Source organism: Lichenostomus cassidix, chromosome 3 (assembly GCF_008360975.1).
Source record: "Lichenostomus cassidix isolate B80296 chromosome 3, HeHo_3.0, whole genome shotgun sequence".
Lineage (NCBI taxonomy): Eukaryota > Metazoa > Chordata > Aves > Passeriformes > Meliphagidae > Lichenostomus > Lichenostomus cassidix.
The window spans coordinates 112,182,879-112,205,593 of NC_139483.1; the positions used below are offsets into that span (position 1 = coordinate 112,182,879).

General features: G+C 53.7%; 1 protein-coding gene across 2 annotated transcripts in view; it reads left to right on the forward strand.

The window, feature by feature from the left end:
* Nucleotides 1–22,356, forward strand: part of OTOF (otoferlin) — an 81,138-nt gene extending 58,782 nt beyond the window's left edge. For both annotated transcript variants that reach the window (XM_085057229.1, XM_085057228.1), the window contains 20 exons: nucleotides 777–896; nucleotides 2,444–2,605; nucleotides 3,280–3,442; nucleotides 4,372–4,502; nucleotides 5,232–5,261; nucleotides 6,061–6,210; nucleotides 6,533–6,599; nucleotides 8,169–8,305; nucleotides 9,128–9,262; nucleotides 9,378–9,515; nucleotides 13,557–13,684; nucleotides 14,166–14,336; nucleotides 14,903–15,063; nucleotides 15,777–15,919; nucleotides 16,695–16,783; nucleotides 17,816–17,914; nucleotides 19,137–19,378; nucleotides 20,385–20,563; nucleotides 20,716–20,816; nucleotides 21,378–22,356. In XM_085057229.1, the coding sequence (XP_084913355.1) occupies nucleotides 777–896; nucleotides 2,444–2,605; nucleotides 3,280–3,442; nucleotides 4,372–4,502; nucleotides 5,232–5,261; nucleotides 6,061–6,210; nucleotides 6,533–6,599; nucleotides 8,169–8,305; nucleotides 9,128–9,262; nucleotides 9,378–9,515; nucleotides 13,557–13,684; nucleotides 14,166–14,336; nucleotides 14,903–15,063; nucleotides 15,777–15,919; nucleotides 16,695–16,783; nucleotides 17,816–17,914; nucleotides 19,137–19,378; nucleotides 20,385–20,563; nucleotides 20,716–20,816; nucleotides 21,378–21,558 (2,727 nt within the window). In that variant the 3' untranslated portion in view covers nucleotides 21,559–22,356. The remainder of the gene's footprint in view (nucleotides 1–776; nucleotides 897–2,443; nucleotides 2,606–3,279; nucleotides 3,443–4,371; nucleotides 4,503–5,231; nucleotides 5,262–6,060; nucleotides 6,211–6,532; nucleotides 6,600–8,168; nucleotides 8,306–9,127; nucleotides 9,263–9,377; nucleotides 9,516–13,556; nucleotides 13,685–14,165; nucleotides 14,337–14,902; nucleotides 15,064–15,776; nucleotides 15,920–16,694; nucleotides 16,784–17,815; nucleotides 17,915–19,136; nucleotides 19,379–20,384; nucleotides 20,564–20,715; nucleotides 20,817–21,377) is intronic.
* The last annotated feature ends 359 nt before the right edge of the window (nucleotides 22,357–22,715 follow it).

Consider the following 22,715-nt stretch of genomic DNA (forward strand, 5'->3'; position numbering starts at 1 on the left):
AGTGCCCAAGGCCTGATTGGATGGGGCTTGGAGCAACCTGGAAAGGTGGAATGTGTCCCTGCCCTGAGCAGGGGTTGGAATTAAAAGGTCTTTAAAGTCTCTTCCAGCCAAAACCATTCAGTGATTTATAATCAGTTAACAGAGTTAAATTCTCCCACTTCCATGCCTATTTTCCCATCATGAAAAGCTTTTCCCATATTTTTTTCTGCCAGGGCAGGTGCTCATCCAAGCCCTTTTCCCCACAGTTTTCCTTGCAGTGGGGTGGTTTCTCTAGGGAATGTCTCACATGGGATATTTGACCTTTCCCGAGCCGTGGGTTGGAAGCAGGACCTTAAACCTGCTCTTAGGCTGAGCTCCAGGACCACATCTCCATTTCCTCACCCCCAGTGCAGCAGATGCAATTCCAGGATGGAACAGCCCTGGGATGAGCTACACTGGTGGGCTGAGAGATTTGGGGTGCTCCAGGGGCTGTCCTGTGTGGAAGAACAGCACTTTCCAGCACCTCCTGCATTTTCCTTTCCCCTAAACCCCTGTCCTGGGCTCCCAGCACTCTCAGACAGCCCAGACCCAACAACAGGGACCAGTTCCATCTGGGACACCTCCCAGCTCCCTCTGGAATTTGTCCTTGCCCATGGCAGGTGTTGGAATGCATTGATCCTTGAGGTCCCTTCCAACCCAAACCAATCTGGGATTCCACGATTCTGTGATAAGGACCAAAGAACTGCTTCCCAGCAGCTCAGAGGAGCAGATCCCAATCCATGACCCATCTCTTCCAGATCGGCCCTGGGGGCAAGTCAGACCTGCCCCCGATCGATGGCCCCACGGACATGGATCGGGGTCCCATCCTGCCGGTGCCTCTGGGAATTCGGCCGGTGCTGAGCAGATACAGAGTGGAGGTAACGGCCTTGGAGCACCTGGTGTCCACATGGAGCATTGCCTGGGGCAGGAGAGCATCTCCAAGGGTCCTGGAAGGGCAGCAGGGAGCTGGGAGATGAGGATCAGTCTGTGGTGGCCGGACTGGGAACCAGGCTGCAGCATCCCTAAAATAACAGGGAACTGGATCATTCCTGCTGTCAAACCTGGGCAGGACAGTGAGGGAGCAGCACCTGGGCTGGGATGCAGTTCAGAGAATGCTGGAGATGGACATGGAGGTGGATTATCTCCTCCCAAAGCAAATCCCATAGCTCAGGTGTTCTGCATCTCACCAACCTTGAGCAACGAGGATGGGATGCCTCTCACATATCCATGGATATCTAAAAGGGGGTTTTGTACCCAAAATAGTGTAGGCACAACCCAGGGCAGTGCCTGTCCCCTGTGCTGGCACTGCTGGGGCACCTCCAGTGCTGGGGGCAGCTCTGGGCTCCTCCTGACAAGAGAGACCTGGAGGGGCTGGAGAGTGTCCAGGGAAGGGAATGGAGCTGGGAAGGGGCTGGAGCTCCAGGAGTGGTTGAGGGAACTGGGAAAGGAGCTCAGCCTGCAGAAAAGGAGGCTCAGGGGGACCTTGTGGCTCTGCACAACTCCTGACAGGAGGGGACAGCCAGGGGTGTCAGGGCTGTGCTCCAGGGAACAGGGACAGGACAAGGGAAATGGCCTCAGGCTGTGCCAGGGCAGGGTCAGGTTGGACATCAACAGGAATTTCTCCACGGAAAGGGTGGTCAGGCCTTGGCAGAAGCTGCCCAGGGAGGTTTGAAGTCCCCATCCCTGGAGATGTCCAAGGAATTCCTGGCTGTGGCACTCAGTGCTCTGGGCTGGGGACAAGGTGGGGCTCAGGCACAGCTTGGACTCAATGACCCTGGAGGGCTTTTCCTAATGATTCTGTGGTTCTATGATGTGTCCCATGAGAGTCTCTCTCCCTTGGAGGTCCTGGTGGACATCAGTGACCCAAGCAATGCCTACAGGGACATCCAGGGCACATCCCTCACTCTGCTCAGGTGAGCTGCTGCTGGCCAGGTCTCCAAAAGGATCTCAGCTCCTGGTTTTCCACACATTTGCATCGGGATTAATGAGTTGTGTTCCTCACAATTTTAACACAGCCATGAGGAATCAGGGCAAATCTCGATTCTGGGGACTTTTGGATGGTGTCAGTCTGTTATCCCAGGTAGGGACAGGGGAATTTGGCACCAGTGACACTGATTCTACTGGGACGATGGGAATGCTGGATCCAGAGCCACCACAGATGGACAGAGCTGCTCTGTGGATTCTGAGGGCAGGAAAAGGCCAGGAAGGGAGAAATGCAGGAAAACAAGTGTTGAGAGCAGCAGGTGGGACACCTTGGGCTGCAGATCAGAAATGGGGTGGATGATTTGGGGCATCAGGAGGAGATACCTCAGGGATCAAGCACTGCATGGAGATGACATCAACAGTGGGATCCCTCTCCATGGAGAACCAACTCCCAGGGATCATCCCTCTCACATTCACGTGTTCCCTCCTCCTCCTGCCCTAGATCTTGTTCTGGGGGCTCAGGGACCTGAAGAGAGTGAACCTGGCCCAGGTGGACCGGCCTCGTGTGGACATCGAGTGCGCCGGGAAGGGCGTCCAGTCTGCCCTGATCCAGAACTACAAGAAAAACCCCAACTTCAGCACTTTGGTCAAGTGGTTCGAGGTGGTGAGTGTGACCCCTTCCCTCTGATCCCTCAGCTGGAACCCAGAATTTCTGGAGCCCACCACGGCTCCGAGCCCTTTGCTCCAGTTTTCCCAAAGCAATGGAGGACATGGACACCATTCCCTTCCCTGAGGGCTCCCAAGCCATGTTTTGCTGGAGCAGTTCTGAACCTCTTCCTCCAGCATGATCCTAGTTCTGTTTCCTACTGGCCTTCCCAGGACAATCCCAGTTCTGGTCTCTAGTGACCTTCCCAGCATGATCTCATTCCTAATCCTTACTGGTGTTCCCATCACAATCCCAGTTCTGGTCCCTACTGGCTTTCCCAGCATGATCCCATTTCTAATCCTTACTGGCCTTCCCAGCATGATCCCAATTCTGGTCCCTACTATCCACCATGATCCCATTCCTATCCCCTACTGGCCTTCCCAGCATGATCCCATTTCTAATCCTTACTGGCCTTCCCAGCATGATCCCAATTCTGGTCCCTACTGCCCTTCCCAGCATGATCCCATTCTTAATCCCTACCAGCCTTCCCAGCATGATCCCAATTCTGGTCCCTACTATCCACCATGATCCCATTCCTATCCCCTACTGGCCTTCCCAGCATGATCCCAGTTCTGGTCCCTACTGCCCATCCCAACCAAACCAGACACTCCCATCCCTCCCGTGCTCCCCAGGACCTCCCGGAGAACGAGCTGCTGCACCCACCCCTGAACATCCGCGTGGTGGACTGCCGCGCTTTCGGACGGTACACCCTGGTGGGTTCTCACACGGTCAGCTCCCTCCGCAAGTTCATCTACCGCCCGCCCGATAAGAAAGCCCAGCACTGGAATATGGCAGGTACTGGGATTTGGGGACCTGGCTTGGGGCATCTCTGGGGAGAAGAGGGAGGTGGGATGGGCTGTGAGGACCATGAGATGGTTGCTTAACCTGCAGAGCTTCTGGGTTGGGTCCAGTCTTATCCAGAACTACAAGGAAAACCCCAGCTTCAGCACTTTGGTGGTTCCAAGTGGTGAATCTCCTCTTCCCTCTGAGCCCCCAGCTGGAATCCAGAATTCCTGGAGTCCAAAAAGTGGCTCTGAGCCCTTTGCTGCATTTTCCTCACAGGGTTGAGGAGCCACAGAAGGTGAACCCATAATTTCCTGATGATTTTTTTGATCTGCAGGTGATCTCATCACCTGCTTCCCCCAATTCCTGTGAGACAAGAAAGGTTCACCTCCAACATCTCTGCAGCTCCAGGACTTGAGTCCCCAAATGTTCCTCAGGACTAGGAGGGGATGTGGCCACACTCAGTCCCCGTGGTGGCTGTAAAAAGCAGAGGTTGAGGTCCCTCTTGGCCCCAACCATCCCAATCCAGCAGTGCTCACAGTAAAACCCATCCCAGATCCACTTCCCACCCAGGGCAGCAACCAAAGGCTTGGGAGCCACAGGAATTGCTCCTCTGCTCCCAGCTTTGGGGCTGGAGGCTGGGCAGGATTCCCAAGGAACCTGTCTGATTCCATCGGTGTTTGTGTCTGAGTCAATGGAGGCTTCCAGGACAATCTTCTCTGCCTCTTCTCCTCTGGACATTTCCTGCTTATCCTCCACCTTCCTTTGCTCCTGGTGGGATTTTTGTGCTGCTGGAGACTCTGAGCTCATTTCCACTGCTCCAAGCATGGTTGTCCCACAGGGCTCCAGCCTGAATCCGGTGGGATCTCTCCTGAACTCTCAGTTTCTCCTCTCCACTGTCCCTCTCCCTTGTTCTTTCTCCTTCTCTGTCCTCTGTCCAGCCAAACACCTCAACGGGTACCTGGCCATGACCAGCAAGGCCCATCGCTCTCGCCCCACAGGGGAGATCGTTGTCAACATGGAACCCGAGGTTCCCATCAGGAAGATGGACACGATGGTGAAGCTGGAAGCTGTGAGTATCCGTGTGGCAGCACCTCTTTCCTCATGGAATCACTGATCTCTGAGGGATTCCCCCCTGAAAATTTGGCACTGGATGGGGCAGGCAGCGTGTCCCAAAGGCGTCAGGCTGTGTCACAATGGGTGTACCTGTGCCCGTTTTTGTGCTCAGAATGGGAATTTCAACTCCTCCTCCCACCTTTGTGAAGGAAGAGCTTCCTTCACAAAACCAGATTTCTGGCAAGGTGCTCCAGGACTGGAGCCTCTCTGCTCTGGAGCCAGGCTGGGAGAGCTGGGGGTGTTCATCTGGAGAAGAGAAGGATCCAGGGAGAGCTCAGAGCTCCTGCCAGGGCCTAAAGGGGCTCCAGGAGAGCTGGAGAGGGACTGGGGACAAGGCATGGAGGGACAAGACACGGAGAATGGCTTCTCAATGCCAGAGGGCTGGGATAGATGAAATATTGGGAAGGAATTCTTCCCTGTGAGAGTGGGGAGGGGCTGGGATGGAATTCCCAGAGAGGCTGTGGCTGCCCCTGGATCCCTGGCAGTGTCCAAGGCCAGGTTGGACAGGGCTTGGAGCAGCCTGGGACAGTGGAAGGTGTCCCTGCCCATGGCAGAGGTGGAATGAGATGATATTTCAGTTCTCTTCCCACCCAAACCACTCTGGGATGGATGATTTGCACCCAGCTGAGGCTGTGTCCTTAACTTGCTCTCTCTCTCTCCCTGTTCCCTCCACTCCGGGCGGCAGAATTCCGATGCTGTGGTGAAGGTGGACGTGGTGAGTGATTGATCTTCTCTGCATTCCTGCCCCCAACCCTCTGCTCCCTCTCCAGCCCTTCCACGCCACTTTCAAAGGACCAGGCACCCTCCCCAGGCCAGGCCAGGCCAGGCCAGGCCAGGCAGGGACATCACCCCTCTGTCCCCTCTGTCCCACAACAGAGACACAACACTGCTGTCCCCTCAAGGGATGTGGCAGTTGCCTCCTTCCCGCAGTTTGGGAAGCTCTTCTGGGCCAGGACCTCTCATCCCAGCTGTCCCAGGAGGAGCAGGACAGGCAGTGGGAGGGATGCTGGGTGTTCCCACCAAACCAGATACAATCTTGAAAAGGTTCCCTTGCTCCACTGAGTGGACCCAGGCTGCTTTGCTGGACATAGTTTGACTGTTGCCATGGAAGATTCCAGAGATGTAGCCTGGGAAATGCATGGATAACTGGGATGATGGAAATCGGGAGGTGTCTTGGGACTGTCCAATCCCTGGCAGTGTCCAAGGCTGCGTTGGATGGGGCGTGGAACAACCTGGGATAGTGGAAGGTGTCAGGGTTGGAACAGGATGAGCTTTAAGGTCCCTTCTCACCCAAACCATTCCATGACTCCGTGATTCTCTGGAGCCTTGGTCATCCTTGGCTGTTCTGTGCCTCACTGTCTGTGGCTGTGAAAAAGGGAGAAAATTGATGAGATCCCCGAGCCTGGGAGGTTCTCCCTCCTCAGGTGCTTCATCCCCACCTTTGTACTTCCAGAGATGTTTCCCTTTCACCTGATCCTTCCCCTTCCCCCTCTGTCCTTCCCTTGTCCCTTCAGACCGAGGAAGAGAAGGAGAAAAAGAAAAAGAAGAAGAAAGGAGGAGGAGGAGGAGGAGGAGGAGGGGAGGAAGTGGAGGAGGAAGAGCCAGATGAGAGCATGTTGGATTGGTGGTCCAAGTACTTCGCTTCCATCGAGACGATGAAGGAGGTGGGTGAGGAGCAGCGCTGAGGGATACCCCAGGGGGGCACTCTTCCCTTCCTGCGAGGTCTCCCCTAATTCCAGCTCCTTCCAAAGCCTTGGGGCTGAGCTGCATCCCATGACTGTTACGGAATCCCAAAATTCCAGTTCGGGCTGGAAAAGCCCTTGGAGACAATCGAGTCTAACGCTCCCTGGCCACCACTGGCCACGTCCCCAAGTGCCACATCCATACAGCCTTTCAATCCCTCCAGGGATGGGAATTCCACTGCCCAGGGCAGCCTTTCCATGGAGAAATTGTTCCAAATGTCCAATGGCTTCCTTTGTCCCCCAGCAACTCCGGCAGCAGGAAGCAGCCGCGGCAGAGGCAGAGGAGAAGGAAGAGATGGAGATCGGAGAGGGTAAGGCTGGGAGTGAGGGAGGGAACATGGCAGGGAAAGGTGGGACCAGGATCCCTCTTGGATCTTGGAGATCCATTTGGGAATCTGACGCAGCTCTCCAGCCAAACGAGATGCTCCCAGCATGTTGTGTTTTCTCAAAAACGGTGGATTTTTGTGGATGTTTTCCCTGTATGTTGAACTCTTTATCTGCTGTCCTAACATGGTCAGTGAAGACAAATTCACAACTTCAGGGGGGTTCTCTCACCTGATTTACCAATTTATATAATCTCATAATATTGTATAATATATACAATATATAAAATGGTATATATGTAATATATATATTCTATATATATTGAATATATGAATATATTGAGTATATATAATGAATAATTTTTCATTTATGATCATTTCATAAAGTTATGAGATAAATTATGCCCTAAATGTGGTTTTCTTCAAAGGAAGTTGGGTTTGTAACTCAGGTAGGCTGCTGACCTTGCCCAAAGTTGGGTGATATTAATTTTCTCCCAAAAATGATACGGACCAAGAATCCTGGGACTGGTAGGTCAAGGGTGACTTTGTCCATCTGGCTGTGCCACCAGTGGGGCTGGAAGGGATTTCCCTGAGGAATTCAACTCTTGTCCTCCATATGCTTCATGTCCCTATGACAGGGGGATGTTGTCATGCCCAGGTGAAGTAAAATCCTTCAGCTGGGTAAAATTCCAAGCCTGGTTTCTTTTGAAAGATTAATCCTTTAATCCCAGGAAAAATGAGGTCGGGTCTTGCTGAGCTTGGAGACAACTCTGAGCAGGTTCTTCCAGGGCTTGCTCTGGTGTCCCCTGAGGTTTTCTTTCTGCCTCCTGAGAATGATCCATTTCCTGCTGCTCTCCCACTCTTTCCTCTTCCATGTGAAGTTTTTCCATCTGTCTGTCCCCATCACTGGACATTTTCCAGCCCTCATGGAAGCTGGCAGAGGCAGCAAGGGACAGGGATTGCAGAGGAGGGAGAAGTTTCCTTCGAATCCGCCTTTTCCAGCAGCCTCTTCCCAGCTGTCCCTGGCTGGTGGTTGCTCCAAATGAGACTCTGTGTGTGATTACAGCTGGTCACAGCCAATCCAAGGGCAGCAGCACCAAGCACTGTCCCCTCTGCCATTCCCAGGCTGGGGTTTTTTCCCCATGCTCCATAAAGCAGGAAAAATCTCTGGCAGAAGGAAGAAAAGGAGATGCTGTGGGCAGGACCAGGTTTTTTCACTGCTGTCGAAGTGTTCTGTCCATGTTTTGTGATCCTCCAAGTGATTCCTGCTCAGGCCAGTGCTGGAATTCCCTGCACAGAGCTCTCCAGGTTCCAGGAGATGCTGTGATCCAGAGCCAAGGAAAGTCAGGACAGGGCTGGGGTGGGACTTGCAGGCAGTGGCAGCTGGCAGCTTCCATGCTCCTCTTCTCTGAAGAACCTCGTCCAAGCTCCTCCTCCCTGTCTCCCCCACCCCACCCTCATTTCCATCGCTCCCACCCCACCCTCATTTCCATCTCCTCCCTCCATGCTGCTCCCCCCTGGACTCAGAGACCAAACTTGGTGACTCTTCCATGAAAGGCTCCAAGGCTCAGGCGAAGAACAAGGACAAGGACAAGGATAAGTCCAAGGCGCCCAAAGATGACAAGAAAAAGAAGCAGCAGCCAATCCCTGAGCTCCCCGAGAAGAAGAACAAGCAGAAGATCGATGAACTCAAGGTACCAGGGGGTGGTTTCCAAGGAAATACCTGATCCTTGGGAGGATATGCCCTGGGACATCTCTCCTAGGGGTGTATTTTGGGACAAGGCTTCCCAGCCTCTCTGCCTAGCTGGAAGGAGTCAGAGGTCACAAGAAAAGGGGTTGTCCTGGAGTAGGCTCATCCTTGGGGTGGCTTGGAGGTGCCCCAGCTGGAGGGGAGTTTTCCCACCTGGATTTCCTGGCCCAGCCAGGATTCAGGGCAGGGATGGGCTCTTGTTCAACGATCCCAAGGATTTATTAGGATTTATGTTGCCTGTGGTCCTGAGGTCCAGATGAGATTTGGACCTGGGTCTTGCACAGAGGGGGAAAAAGCCCCACCAGTTGATCTGAGATTCACTTTTTATGTCACGTGGCATCAAGGTCCAACCCAATAATGCTGGAAATCCTTCCCCTTCCTAGAAAATCAGGCACTGGGAGCTCAGCTGTCCACATTCACAGAATCCCAGGGAGGTTGGAAAAGCCCTCCCAGACCATCAAGTCCAACCTGTGCCTGATCCCCACTTTGTCCCCAGCCCAGAGCGCTGAGTGCCACATCCAGGCCTTCCTTGGACACCTCCAGGGATGAGATTCCACCACTTCCTTGGGCAGCCTGACCAAGGCCTGACCACCCTTTTCATGGAGAAATTATTCCCAATATCCAACCTGAACCTCCCTGGCAGCTTGAGGCCATTTCCTCTCATCCTGTTCCTTGTTCCTTCTGAGCAGACTGAATACTCCCCACATCTTTTCCTCACCTTTGTCTTTTTCCCAAATTCCCTCCTTTTAACTCCTCATCATCTCAGGTCTTCAACAAGGAGCTGGAAGCAGAGTTTGACAACTTTGAGGACTGGCTGCACACCTTCAACCTGCTCCGGGGGAAGATCGGGGACAACGACGACAACGCCACGGAGGAGGAGCGCATAGTGGGGAGGTTCAAAGTGAGTGGTCAGGAACGTTGGCCAGGACTTCAGGGAGGGCATTTTGGGGTGGATTTGCTTCCCTGGAGTCCCTGGGCAGCAGGATTCAGCCGGGCTGTGCCCTCCTTCACACCAGGGCTCCATGTGCGTCTACAAAGTGCCGCTCCCCGATGACATCACCAAGGAGGCGGGATATGACCCCACCTTCGGGATGTTCCAGGGGATTCCCAGCAACGACCCCATCAACGTGCTGGTCCGAGTCTACATCGTGCGGGTGAGTGGGAATTTGGGGTGTGACAGGCAGGATCTGGAGCTCCCTTCCACCCGGAGCTGGTCCTGGGGCCATGGGGAGGGTGGGATTTAGCTCCAGTGTGTCAGGACCTAGGATGTAGCTTGAGGACTGGACCAGCTTCTTGGCCATGGCATGGTTTGGGTGGGAAGGGACCTTAAAGCCCATCCTGTCCCACCTCCTGCTGTGGGCAGGGACACCTCCCACCGTCCTGAATTGATCAGGGATATCCTGGGATATCCAGAGCCTGAACGGTGTCTCCAGGGCTGTGTGCTCCCAGTGCTGGGAACAGGACAGATCCAAGCTCCTGCCAGATCCAGAGACCTCTCTCTGGGAACAGGACAGATGCAAGGTCCTGTCAGATCCAGAGACCTCTCTCTGGGAACAGGACAGATGCAAGGTCCTGTCAGATCCAGAGACCTCTCTCTGGGAACAGGATAGATCCAAGCTCCTGCCAGATCCAGAGACCTCTCTCTGGGAACAGGACAGATCCAAGCTCCTGCCAGATCCAGAGACCTCTCTCTGGCAGGTGGGATGGACTGGCATGTCCTATTGCTCAGTTCCCATGGATAGTTTGGATCAGCCTGGCCTGTGAGGTGCTGGTTCCTTACACAGCCACACCACCACCCCAGTGGTGGTTCAGAATGGGATCGAATGGGAGAAAAAGAGTGGAATGGGATCTTGCAGGATGGGGCAGATCCTTCTGAAGGACACGGCATCTCCTTGAACATGTGCTCTGTGATCATTGATCTGATCCAGCCAATGCACGTTGTTCCTTTATATATGGAATGTGCTCTGGAAAAAAAAATCACTTCCAGACCCCTAAGGTGGTCATCCCTCTGTCCCCAAGCATGGGGTTCTGCAGCCAGGCTCTTGGGAGGGATCTCCATCCTGCTGGAAGCACCTGGGCTGCCCTTTGCCACCACCTTGTCCCAGTGTTTCACAAATGGAACCTACTTTTGGCTCCATTTCCCACCAGCCTGGTTCTCCATCCAGAGCTGCTTCCCACCGGGATTTGGAGTCTCCCATCATCTCCAGGCAGGAATAGCAGACACCAGGTTGGTCAGTCCCAAAACCAGGCAGGGGTGGGTGGATTTGTCTTTCAGTCCAAAATGCCAGTCAGGTATCTTCAGGGAGGCTTCTTTGACTGTAGCTTCTTTATACACTTTTTGTTATAATGAGCAAAACTTTATATCAACGTTTGAGGCATGAACCATTTCAGTCTCTGACAGCCACCCCGTGACTCAAACATTGTAATAAATGTCTCTTTTTTAGCAATCTTCTTATGGGTTTTCCACGGAGGTGATGAAGAAAAGATAGTGGGAGAAAAGATAGAAACAGTGTAAGCAATAACATGAGCAATCATACCAATATAGTGCAATAGTTCAAAGCATAAATTTAATTGTAATCATCAATTTAATCTTCATTAGTCAGTACCCCCACCCCGTGAACCCCAGGATTTAATGATTTTAATGGGTGGTGGGTATGAGGGATGTCTCTATATTGTATCTCTTAGATGTTGGTTCAATATGTTTTGAAACTGGTTACAGAATTATACAGCAGGTTTTTATTTTTAAACTTCATAGAGGGGTATCTTCAACAGATATACATGTTTACATGTGTTAATTAGCCGAGTTTCAAGAGGATTCTCAGCTCTTATAGTATAACTTATTAACTTTGCATCCTGGTATAAATGTGGATGGATCTAGCAGGGATGTATGTTTTTTCTCAACAACATTCACATATAGTTGGTAGAATTTTATAGGTAATATTCCTATTCCGCTGGATAATTCTATACACCATGAAAATTACTTTTATGATACACAATTAACATACAAAACATTTCATACAAAATGTTCTCAAGCAAGCTTATCTTTACATTAGGGCTATGCTCTGTTTTCTAAGAGTCAGATTATAGCACTGTAGTAATTTAATTTTGAAGTAACTCAGAAACTGTGGCTTTACAATCAGTAAAGCCATTTTAAAAATGAAATTTATTCTTTTTGAAATTTAGTTGTATTCTCCTAACTAGTTTTTTCTCCTGAATTTTTGAGGCAAAGTTAAAATACTCTCTTAGGATATATGGCAGGAGATTTAACAGCCAGGAGATTTAACAGCAGATTTAACAGCCTCTCTGGTTTGAGAGCTGGTAGAAGGCTTTTCTGTATTTTATTCATGTCATTTTCATATATTTGTTTGTGTTTTGTTAAGATTCTTAAATTCACTGCTTAGTAAATTCAAAAAATTTTGCCAAATTATAATAATTTTAAATCCTTCCAAGGCAGAACTGGGAAGGTTAGTACATGTTTGTATAAATTCTTCTACTAACTCTCAGGATTGAATTGGTTGAGACAAAAAAACCCCACAAAATAGGGGCGTGGGTCCCCTCCAAAGAGGAGTTTTCAGGCTCTGCACAGCATCACGTCACAGGAGCTTTACAGCTCTGCACAAAACACCAAGGAGAGGCTTTTACTACAAACCACAGACAGGAGGACCTCCCCACAAGACACAAGCAGCAGAATTGGCTTCAGGCCTGAAACATGCCAATTCTGGACTCGCACAACAAAGGACACTAAAGGGAACTAGAACCCCCGTATCAGTTCACTACAACTTTTGGCCCCCAGAGATGACACTTCAATTTCCACAATCCCCTCAGAGAAAACTGCAGTCAAAATTCTAAGTGTCCAAACAAACTAGAATATGCACAACCCCTCAAAGAAAGGTGGTCTAAGTGCTGAGAATTGCTATGGACGGAGTCCTAACAACTCTTACAACCCTTAAAAAAAAAAGCAGTGTTCATATTTGTTAGATATAGTATAAAAGGAAGCGCATGAAATCATTTCATGAGAGAAGACAGTAGCATTGTGAAAGGCACTTTGGGTCAGAGAATGTTATCCTGCCAACTAGGCCAACAAAATGTTGTGATCCAAATATTAAGGTTCTTTGAAATACCTCTGCCTGAATTAAGGTGCAAACGAGACCACATGCCAGTCAATAGTATGGGTTTTATTTGATAGTAAATATGAGAGAAAGAAGGAGGAAAAGAGAGGAAAAGAGAAGTAGGAAGAGAGGTGGGGGCGACAGAAAGAGGGAGAAAGAAAATATCACCATCTGTGGATCCCAGCGATGTTGTGTTGATCCTCTCCAGCCAGTCTTCTTGGTGGTGAAAAAGCACAGAATCCCATGGGTTAATATCCACTCAGGCCAGGTGGCAATGTCCAGGCATGTCCCCCCAGGGGAGGGGGCAGTCTCTAGCCGCAGACTCTGCTTGCATCACCTGCACTCCTGTGGTGCCAGGCCTAGCACTCTGGGGGGTCTGTGATGGATTGTGACTCCCCTCAGCTCCTCTCTAGTGAAAGTCCCGTGGATGTGGCCTATGGGGTTGGGGGTTCCACAGCTGGGCCAGTTTGTGTAAACCTGGCTTCTGTGAGCTGTGCTCTGCCCCCACCCCAAACTCAGCCAGGGATGATTCTCAGCACAGCTGGTGGCTTTGGCCTTTGTGGATGCATTCCTTTCCCTCAGCCTGAGACGACTGAACAACAGGGTTTCCCTTTGTTTAATCTCAGCAGTTTGACTCGCAGTCCAAAGTCCCAGTCAGGTATCTTCAGGGAGGCTTCTTTGACTGTAGCTTCTTTATACACTTTTTGTTATAATGAGCAAAACTTTATATCAACGTTTGAGGCATGAACCATTTCAGTCTCTGACAGGATGTTTCCTTAGAGCTTCTTTCCTGCCTCTGCTGAGGTTCCAAAGGTGGCTGTAGTGATGTCTCTGAGGACACAGCCAGCTCCAGTTTCTCCCTAAACCACGACAGGGATTAACATGAGGCAGGAATATCCCCCGTTAATCCAAGACACTGTTTCATCCCTAGTTAATCCAAGACACCCTGTTTCATCCCCAATTCAATCCAAGACACTTTGTTTAGGGACTGAAGTGTCCCAGTGTTCTCAGGGATGGAGAACGGGCTCACCCCTAAATCCCTGACTGCCCTGGACAGCACTGACCCATCCCACCTGTCCCCTCCAGGCCACGGACCTCCACCCAGCTGACATCAACGGGAAAGCTGATCCCTACATCGCCATCAAGCTGGGCAAGACGGACATCAAGGACAAGGAGAACTACATCTCCAAGCAGCTGAACCCTGTCTTTGGGAAGTGAGTCTGTGCCTGGAACTGCTGAGCTGAGCCTGAGCTTGCCAGCCCTCAGACCTGTACCTGAGCTGTCCCTTGGCTGCTCCTTGAGCTGGAATGATGGGATTCACCCCACGGTGTGGAGGTCCTCCTTCCAGGATGTCCTTCTTTGCCAACGTGTGGTCTTATGTAGCACTGGGTGTTTAAGAGATGAATCTGAAATTTATCAGATCAAAGTGAAACACCCACTTAGGAGTCTTTAGACCTGAATTTGAGTGGTAATAAGACACAAACTCAGTTTCAGGGCTGTTGGGACATCCAGGTCAAGGATTTTCCCCCCTGTCAAGGGTTGGTGGTTTCATTAAACCCCACCCCAGATGTCCTGCAGTGATGGATGCAAATTAAACACTATCCATGGACTGGAGCAGACCCACCTCCCCCACAGGTCTGTCCTGAGGGGCAGACAGACCCTCCAGCAGCTTTTCTCTGCTTCCTCCCATCCCAGATCCTTCGACATCGAGGCCACCTTCCCCATGGAGTCCATGCTGACCGTGGCCGTGTACGACTGGGACTTGGTGGGCACTGATGACCTCATTGGGGAGACCAAGATCGACCTGGAGAATCGCTACTACAGCAAGCACCGGGCGACCTGCGGGGTGTCCCAGACCTACTCCATGTACGGGAAAAGCCTTCCCTGCCCTCCTCCCACCTGGATCCTCCTCTGCCTCACCTCCCACCCCGAGCCCAGAGCTCCTGCAGGAATCTCCCCCTTTCACTGCCTGCTGATCCTGGAATGATTTGTTTTGGGAAGGACCTCACTCCGTCCAATCCCACCATCAGCAGGGATTAGTGGAGGGGTCTGCACTATCCCTGGTCTTGTGACCAGCACAGCAGGGAGTGGTGGAATGGGTCATCAGGGCAGGAGGGAGGGATTGGTGGGACTGGGAAGAGGGGTGAGGTCAGGGCTGAAATAGCAGCTGGGCCAACAGTGATGCTGAAAATCAGGAATCAAGGTCTGATTTGGGAATTCCAGGTCTGAGCAAAGGTGGGGTGGAAGGTATTTGCAAAAGAGGCACAGAGGGACCAAGTCTGCTCTGAAGTTTCGCCTTTGCTGCCTCAAATCCTTTCCTGGGGAATTCTGGGTCCTTCATGGCACAGTGTTGTTTTTTTTTCTGGCAAAAGGGAGCAAAATGGGTTTTTCCTCTCAATCTTTTATGACTGACCTCTCTCTCCGATTCCTAGCCACGGCTACAACACCTGGCGTGACCCCATGAAGCCCTCCCAAATCCTGTCCAAGCTGTGCAAGGAGGGAAAAGTGGATGGGCCGCACTTCGGGCCAGGGGGAAGAGTGAAAGTTGCCAACAGGGTCTTCACCGGCCCCACGGAGATCGAGGATGAAAATGGTATGGCTCTGTGGGATCATCCCATGGGGTGGAGGTTCTGGAGGGGAGCAGGGGTCTGGGGGTCTCCTCCTCATCCAGGGTTGGAATCTCAGAGCAGTTTGAATCATGGAATGGTGTGAAAGGGACCTTTGAAGGTCAGCCAGTCCAACCCCCAGACAGATGTGGTGGCCCCATTACCCACCCCTGCAGTCACCATCCCAGTATGGGACCAGTTGAAGAGTCCTACAGACCCTCCAGGCCAGCAGGTTCCTCTTGGAATCACTCAAGGACATCCATGGACACCCAGAGTGACCACAGCTGCCTCTGGAAATGCTCTCCTGGCAGGGCATGTCCAAAGAGCAATGGAGACACCTCATGGATTTCTAGGGTTTAGGAAGCTGTTATCCATGTAACCACATTCTCAAACGATGGGAAAAGGGGGTTGTGTCCCAACACACCCACGTGTGTCCAAGAAAGAGGGAGACAGGCCAAGAGGAGAGGGAGGAAAACATGGTTAGTGGACATGGAATTGATCCAGACATGGAAAACACAGACTGGATGGGGATGGGATCCTTCTGTAGGGACGGAGAGAGGAGTTAGGAAGTGCCGGCTGAGGGACAAAGCTTTCCAAGGGATGGAGAGGATGAAGCAGTTCTGCCCCTTGGAGCAGGGGTGGAGGCCCTGGGTGCTTTGCTGTCCCTGTCCCAGTTGTCTGAGCTCTCCTTGTCCTCCAGGCCAGAAGAAGCCGACGGATGAGCACCTGGCGCTGGCGGTGCTGCGGCACTGGGAGGACATCCCGCGGGCTGGCTGCCGCCTCGTCCCCGAGCACGTGGAGACACGGCCGCTGCTCAACCCTGACAAGCCTGGCATCGAGCAGGTCTCACATCCCAGCGGGAATGGGGGCAGCCCGTGGGGGCCAAAGGAACCCTAACCCACCTCGGGGTGGGCAGGTCACCCCGGGATCCCAGCAGAGAAAATCTCCAGTGCCTCCTGGTCCATCCTCATCCATCTCACATCCCACAGTCCCTCCTGATTCCCCACATCTGGGCACCTGGGACTTAAATTCCTGACATATTCCCAAGCAGAAAGGACTGGGAACCCCCAGGATGCTGTACATAAAAGGGCTGGGAGTACCTTGGAGACTCTGAACTTCCTGGAGTCCTGAGGAAGGCTCTGAGCCCATTTTGTGAGGGAGTCACAGCCCTGCTGAGTAAAGGAGGGAGAGCAGGAGGAGAGTTGGGCTCTGGTTGTTTTTCAGACCCAATTTTGGCCATGAATCTCCCAAAATCTAAATCTGAGCTGTCCCCCTTGAGCCTTTGGCAAGTTCCTTGCAGAGGTTGGGAGCAGGGGAGGGAAAACTCCCCTTGGTGCTCTGCTCACCCTGGTGAGGCTGATCTGAGTTCAGGTGGAGATCATGGAATGATTTGGGCTGGAAGGGCCTTGAAGTTCATCCCATTCCACCCCCTGTCCTGGGCAGGGACACCTTCCATGAGACACTTCTGCAGGGGTGGAGGAGGATTCATGGCATGGGAGAAGCTTGTCCTGCTCCATGTCCAGCATGGCCAGAGTGATGGCTGTGGGAGGAAGAGGACACTGGTGGGGAGGGGACAGGAAGGACTAGGGGTGCTGACCATGCCTCTCCCACCCTGCAGGGCCGCCTGGAGATGTGGGTGGACATGTTCCCCATGGATATGCCAGCGCCCGGCCCTGCCATCGATATTTCTCCCAGAAAACCAAAGAAGTAAGGAACCAGCCCAGCCAACCAATCCCAGGGAAAACAGAAGGCTGGGAGTGGAGCCAGGCTTCTCCTGTCTCCTGCTCTGCTCCATGGCCAGCCCAGCCTCTGACTGGGTTCCTGAGCCATGCTGGCATTTCCAGGGGTCCCAACACTGGAGGCAGTTCCAGAGCTGCTCCTGAGGGTGATATCCCATCTCTTCCATCCCTGGAAACTCCCAACCATTCTTGGCTGTAAACTGGGAAATTCCATCGTTCCCAGGTCTTGGCAGGGGTATCCCAGGGCAGTTTGGATAGGGCTTTTCCAGGAAGGGATGGATAGAGGCAGGGCAGTGGAGGTTACTGGGGAAGCTGGTTGTCCCGGGTTAATGATAAAACTCTCTCTCCTCCGAGAGCGAAGGGTCCCGACACCCCCTCCCCCACCCACAACAGAGCCTCTTAGATGGAAGTGAAGAAAAAACTATTTATTTGACAAAACCACGCAGAGTGCCCTGCAAGGCACAGGGGAAGGGGAAAACCAAGGTGAAAAGGAGTTATTCAACCTGATTAAAAAGTCCTTTTCTCAGACGCAGCCCCTCTCCTCCTCGCCCCCCCCCCGGGGCCGGGTGGAGCTCCCTGGAGAGCTCTGCTGTCCTCTGGCCCTCCTGGGTCTCCGGGTGGCAAAGCAGATGGAAGAGAAGGGGTCCAAACGAGGAAAAAGAAAAAATGGGAAAAAACGGGAACAGAGCTCACTCTGACCCCCGTCCAGCACGCAGTCTCTGCCGGGCGACGAATCCTCCCCCGGAGCGAGGCTTGGGGAAAATGTTTTCAAAACAACCCGCGTTTCTCTCTTCGGCTGGGTGTAGTTAAAGAGACAGGACCACACATTTTTTCTTTCTTGGGCATATAAACCAACGATAGGGGATAAAGGATTATCATAACATCAATCCAAGACACTGGTCATGCCAAGCAGGAAAGAGCAGGGACAGACAGCGCATGGAGAGGGAGAAAGGGCATTCCCTGTTCCTGTGCCTCACCTCCCTTTCCCTCCCCGTGGCAGGTATGAGCTCAGGGTGATCGTGTGGAACACTGACGAGGTCATCCTGGAGGATGACGACTACTTCACCGGCGAGAAATCCAGTGACATTTTCGTCAGGGGGTAGGTACAGCCCGGAATTCCAGTGGCTCCTCCTCCGCCTCTCCCGGGGTGGTGGGCACGGGTGGTGCTGAGGGTCCCGGCACTGCTGGTGTCTCCTGTGCTGTTTCCTGCCTCCCCCGCTCTCCACATCCCACTGCCTGTGCCTGGAACTCTGCTTGGAGCTCCACGTTGTTATCTGGGATGCCACTGAGGTGGTTTTGGGATGCGAAGCTTTCCTGGCGGGAGAGATGCCTGACATCTCTGTCGGGGGTGATGAGGCCTCGCTGCTTGGTCCCCTCTGCCTCTCTTGCTGTCCCTCATGGCATTTCCACCCCACCACCTCCATCTCCAGCGTCTGGAGCCAAACTGGGGGTGTTTGTTCTGATGGTTTCTTCCCATCTCTGCTTCACCCTCACTCAGCAGGATGGGAAAGCCCCTTCTGGAATTCCACCACATCAGAGAATCACAGAATCCTGGGATGGTTTGGGTTGGAAGGGACCTTAAAGCCCATCCAGTCCCATCCCCTGCAGGGACACCTTCCACCATCCCAGGCTGCTCCAGGCCACGTTTCTGTCTCTCAATAGACAAATCCCGTGGGATGCAGCTCCAAGGAATCTGAGCAAAACCCTGAGCTCCAGAGAGACCTTGGAGCTATGCCAGTAGCTCCATCCCTCTGGAATACGAACACCTTCCATCCCTGCAAGTGTCCAAGGCCAGCATCAGCCGGGGCTTGGAACAGCCTTGGACACTTCCAGGGATCCAGGGGCAGCCACAGCTTCTCTGGGCACCCTGTGCCAGGGCCTCCCCATCCTCACAGGGAACAAATCCTTTCCAAGATCCCACCTATTCCTGCCCTATGGCAGTGGGAAGCTGTCCTGTCCCTCCATCCCTTGTCCAAGGTCCCTCTCCAGCTCTGTTGTGATCCCTTTCCATCCTGCTCTGCTGTAGCCTCCCCATCAGTGCTCCCAGCTCCTGGACAATCCCTCAACATCTCCCTGCCCAGGATAAGCCCTGGGACAACCCCCTTGCATCTCTTTCTCCCAAAGTCCTCTGTTCCCTCTGAGACCCTCCTGCCCCTTGGATTTGCTGCTGCAGAGTCTGGAGCAGCCTCAGCCCCGTGTTCACATCCTTTAGGTCCTGCCAGTCCTGGAGACACCCTGGCATCCTGGGCAGGGTGGTCCTGTGCCCTCTCCTGCCCCCAGGTGTAAACTTGTGCCCCCCTCTCCCCCCCCGGGCCCTGCAGGTGGCTGAAGGGGCAGCAGGAGGACAAGCAGGACACAGATGTCCATTACCACTCCCTCACCGGGGAAGGCAACTTCAACTGGCGCTACATCTTCCCCTTCGACTACCTGATGGCCGAGGAGAAGATTGTCATCTCCAAGAAGGAGTCCATGTTCTCCTGGGATGAGACCGAGTACAAGATCCCAGCCCGCCTCACCCTGCAGGTCTGGGATGCTGACCACTTCTCGGCCGATGATTTCCTGGGTACGTGGAGGGTCCAGAGCATCCCACAAACCCCTTGAGCTGCTGCTGGACAGAGCAGGTGGGATGAGAGGGCAGGAAGGGTCTGCAGAGGGATCTGGACAGGCTGGATCCACAGGCCAAGGCTGAGTGCCAGGTCCTGCACTGGGGTCACACCAACCCCACAGAGTGCTCCAGACTGGGGGAAAAGGGGCTGGAAAAGGCATTGGGGGTGCTGATGCCAACAGCTGGACACGAGCCCAGGTGTGCCCAGGTGGACAAGAGGCCAGTGGCCCCTGGGCTGTGCCAGCTCTGGGGTGGCAGCAGGGCCAGGGCAGTGCCTGTCCCCTGTGCTGGCACTGCTGGGACACCTCCAGTGCTGGGGGCAGCTCTGGGCTCCTCCTGACAAGAGAGACCTGGAGGGGCTGGAGAGTGTGCAGGGAAGGGAACAGAGCTGGGAAGGGAATGGAGCTCCAGGAGAGGCTGAGGGAGCTGGGAAAGGAGCTCAGCCTGGAGCAAAGGAGGCTCAGGGGGACCTTGTGGCTCTGCACAACTCCTGACAGGAGGGGACAGCCAGGGGGGTCAGGCTGTGCTTCAGGGAACAGGGACAGGACAAGGGAAATGGCCTCAGGCTGTGCCAGGGCAGGGTCAGATTGGACATCAGCAGGAATTTCTCCATGGAAAGGGTGGTCAGGCCTTGGCAGGAGCTGCCCAGGGAGGTTTGGAGTCTCATCCCTGGGGGTGTGCAAGGAATTCCTGGATGTGGCATTGAGTGCTCTGGGCTGGGGACAAGGTGGGGCTCAGGCACAGGTTGGACTCGGTGGTCTCTAAGCTCTTTCCCAACATTCACGATCCCATGATTCTGAGGTCCCTTTTTTCCACTGCTCCTGTAGCCAAAACACCACGTTTTTCCCCCCCAGAGCTGGCTCAAAGCTGCTCCCCAGGGCAGGAGATGCTGGTCCAGCCCATCTCCAGCCAAGGACTGGGCCTTCTGGGGTGCCAACATCTGTGCTCCCCTTTGTCCTGCCAGGGGCCATCGAACTGGACCTGAACCGCTTCCCCCGGGGAGCCAAGACGTCCAAGCAGTGCAGCCTGGAGATGGTGACCAATGAGGCTGAGCTGCCCATGATCTCCATCTTCAAGCAGAAGCGGGTAAAAGGCTGGTGGCCATTCGTTGCCAGAGATGAGAACGACGAGCTGGAGATCACGGTAAGCATGGGGAAAAGGGAGGGTTTGCCTCCTGGGGATGCTGCTCTTTGCAGACACCCTGTGTCCCTGCTCGGGGCTCCATTCCCTCAGGACCCCTCTGGCCTGGGGGCAGAGGTGGGATTGGCCTCAGCACAGATCTCCGCTCCCCACAGGGCAAAGTTGAGGCTGAGCTGCACCTTCTGACAGCAGAGGAGGCTGAGAAATCTCCTGCTGGGCTGGCTCGGAATGAGCCCGATCCCCTGGAGAAACCCAAGTGAGTAGGAAAAGCCTTTCTGCAGCAGGGAACCTTGTATTCTGGGCTTTGACTCCCACCTGGAGTGCTGCATCCACCTCTGAGCCTCAGCACAAGAAAGACATGGGACTGAGGGAGGCCATGGAGATGCTCCAAGGCTGGAGCCCCTCTGCTCTAGAGCCAGCCTGGGAGAGCCAGAGGTGTTCATTTGGACAAGAGGAGGATCCAGGGAGACCTCAGAGCCTCTTACAGGGCCTAAAGGAGCTCCAGGAGAGCTGGAGAGGGACTGTGGATATGGGTGCAGAGGGACAGGACGGGAGGGAATGGCTTTCCAGTACCAGAGGGCAGGGAGAGATGGGGTATTGAGATGGAATTGTCCCCTGTGAGGGTGGGGAGGCCCTGGCTCAGGGTGCCCAGAGAAGCTGTGGCTGCCCCTGGATCCGTGGCAATGTCCAAGACAAGGTTGGATGGGGCTTGGAGCAGCCTGGCTCAGTTGAAGGTGTCCCTGCCCATGGCTTTAAGGTCCATGAATCCCTTTTCCCCTGATGGTGGATCAATGATGGGTGTTTGTTTCCCCTGCAGCCGCCCGGACACATCGTTCATCTGGTTCCTGAACCCACTCAAGTCCATCAAATACCTCATCTGCACCCGCTACAAGTGGCTCATCATCAAGATCGTGCTGGCCCTGCTGCTCCTCATCATGGTGGCCCTGTTCCTCTACAGCATGCCAGGATACATGGTCAAGAAGCTGCTGGGAGCGTGAAGGGCAGGAGCCTCTCCCGTGTCCCAAACCCCTGGCACAACCTTCCCAGCTCAGTGTCCTTCTCCTCCCTGTGACCTCTGGGCAGCCCTGGGGGCATCTCCTCCCTGCTGCTGCTGCTGCTGCTGCTGCTGGGCCTCCTCTTTGCATTCTGTCTGTGGGTCTCATTCAAGCTTTAGTCCATGGAACGGGGCTGGAGCATGGCGCAGATCCCCAGACTCTCCATCCCTCCTCTTGTGGGAGTCTCCAAGGCCTGTGCCCACTGGGATCATGGCTGATACCTTCCGGGGAGTCAGGGGAAGGAGAGGGGAGTTGGGGCAGCATCACTGGAGCTGTGGAAGTGCTCCAGAAAGGCTCTGTGGAGGGATTTTCAGAATCCAGGATGGAGCTGGGCTGGAGGAGCTGGGGATGTGTCAGCCCCACCAGAGCAAGGGCACAGAGCATCCTCAGTGCCTGTCCCCACTGCTGGCACTGTCCCTGCTCCGCTCGGAGCTCTGGAGGTCACACTCCCTGGCACAGGGATCCCAGGAATCCTGTCCCATCCCAGGAATCCTGGACACGGTGCCCCAGCAGGCCCCGCAGAGAGGCCTGGGGTGGGCGAGGGGCAAACCCTGCCCTTCCCTCCCACAGCTCTAGCAGAGACAGGGGTGTGTCCCTCAGCTAGAACAGCTTCCCAAGATCACTGTCATGGTTTGGACTCTGGCCAAATGACAGGCACTCCTGCTCCCTTGCTCTCCCCTACCACAGCTGGGCAGAGGAGAGGGAAAAATAAAAATTCACACAAGGGTTTGTGATGATAAAGACCGGGAGAAAACGCTTCAAGGAAAGAACAGGCTCAACTCAAGTTACAAGGTGAATTTATTCCTAACAGAGTCAAGAGAGGATAATGAGAAATCAAATAAGCCCTTAAAAAACCGTTTTTCCCCCAACCCCTCCCTTCTTTCCACTAAAAACACAGGGGGAGAGGGTGTGGGGGTTTGGGTCAGTTCATCACCACGATCTTCTTCCACTGCTCAGGGAGAGGAGTCCTTCCCCTGCTTTGCCGTGGGGTTCCTCCCACAGCAGACAGCTCTCTGTGAGCTCCTCCAGGGTGGGTCCATCTCACAAGCAGCAGCACAAACACAGACTGCTGTGGCGTGGCTCACTCATCCATGGGGTGC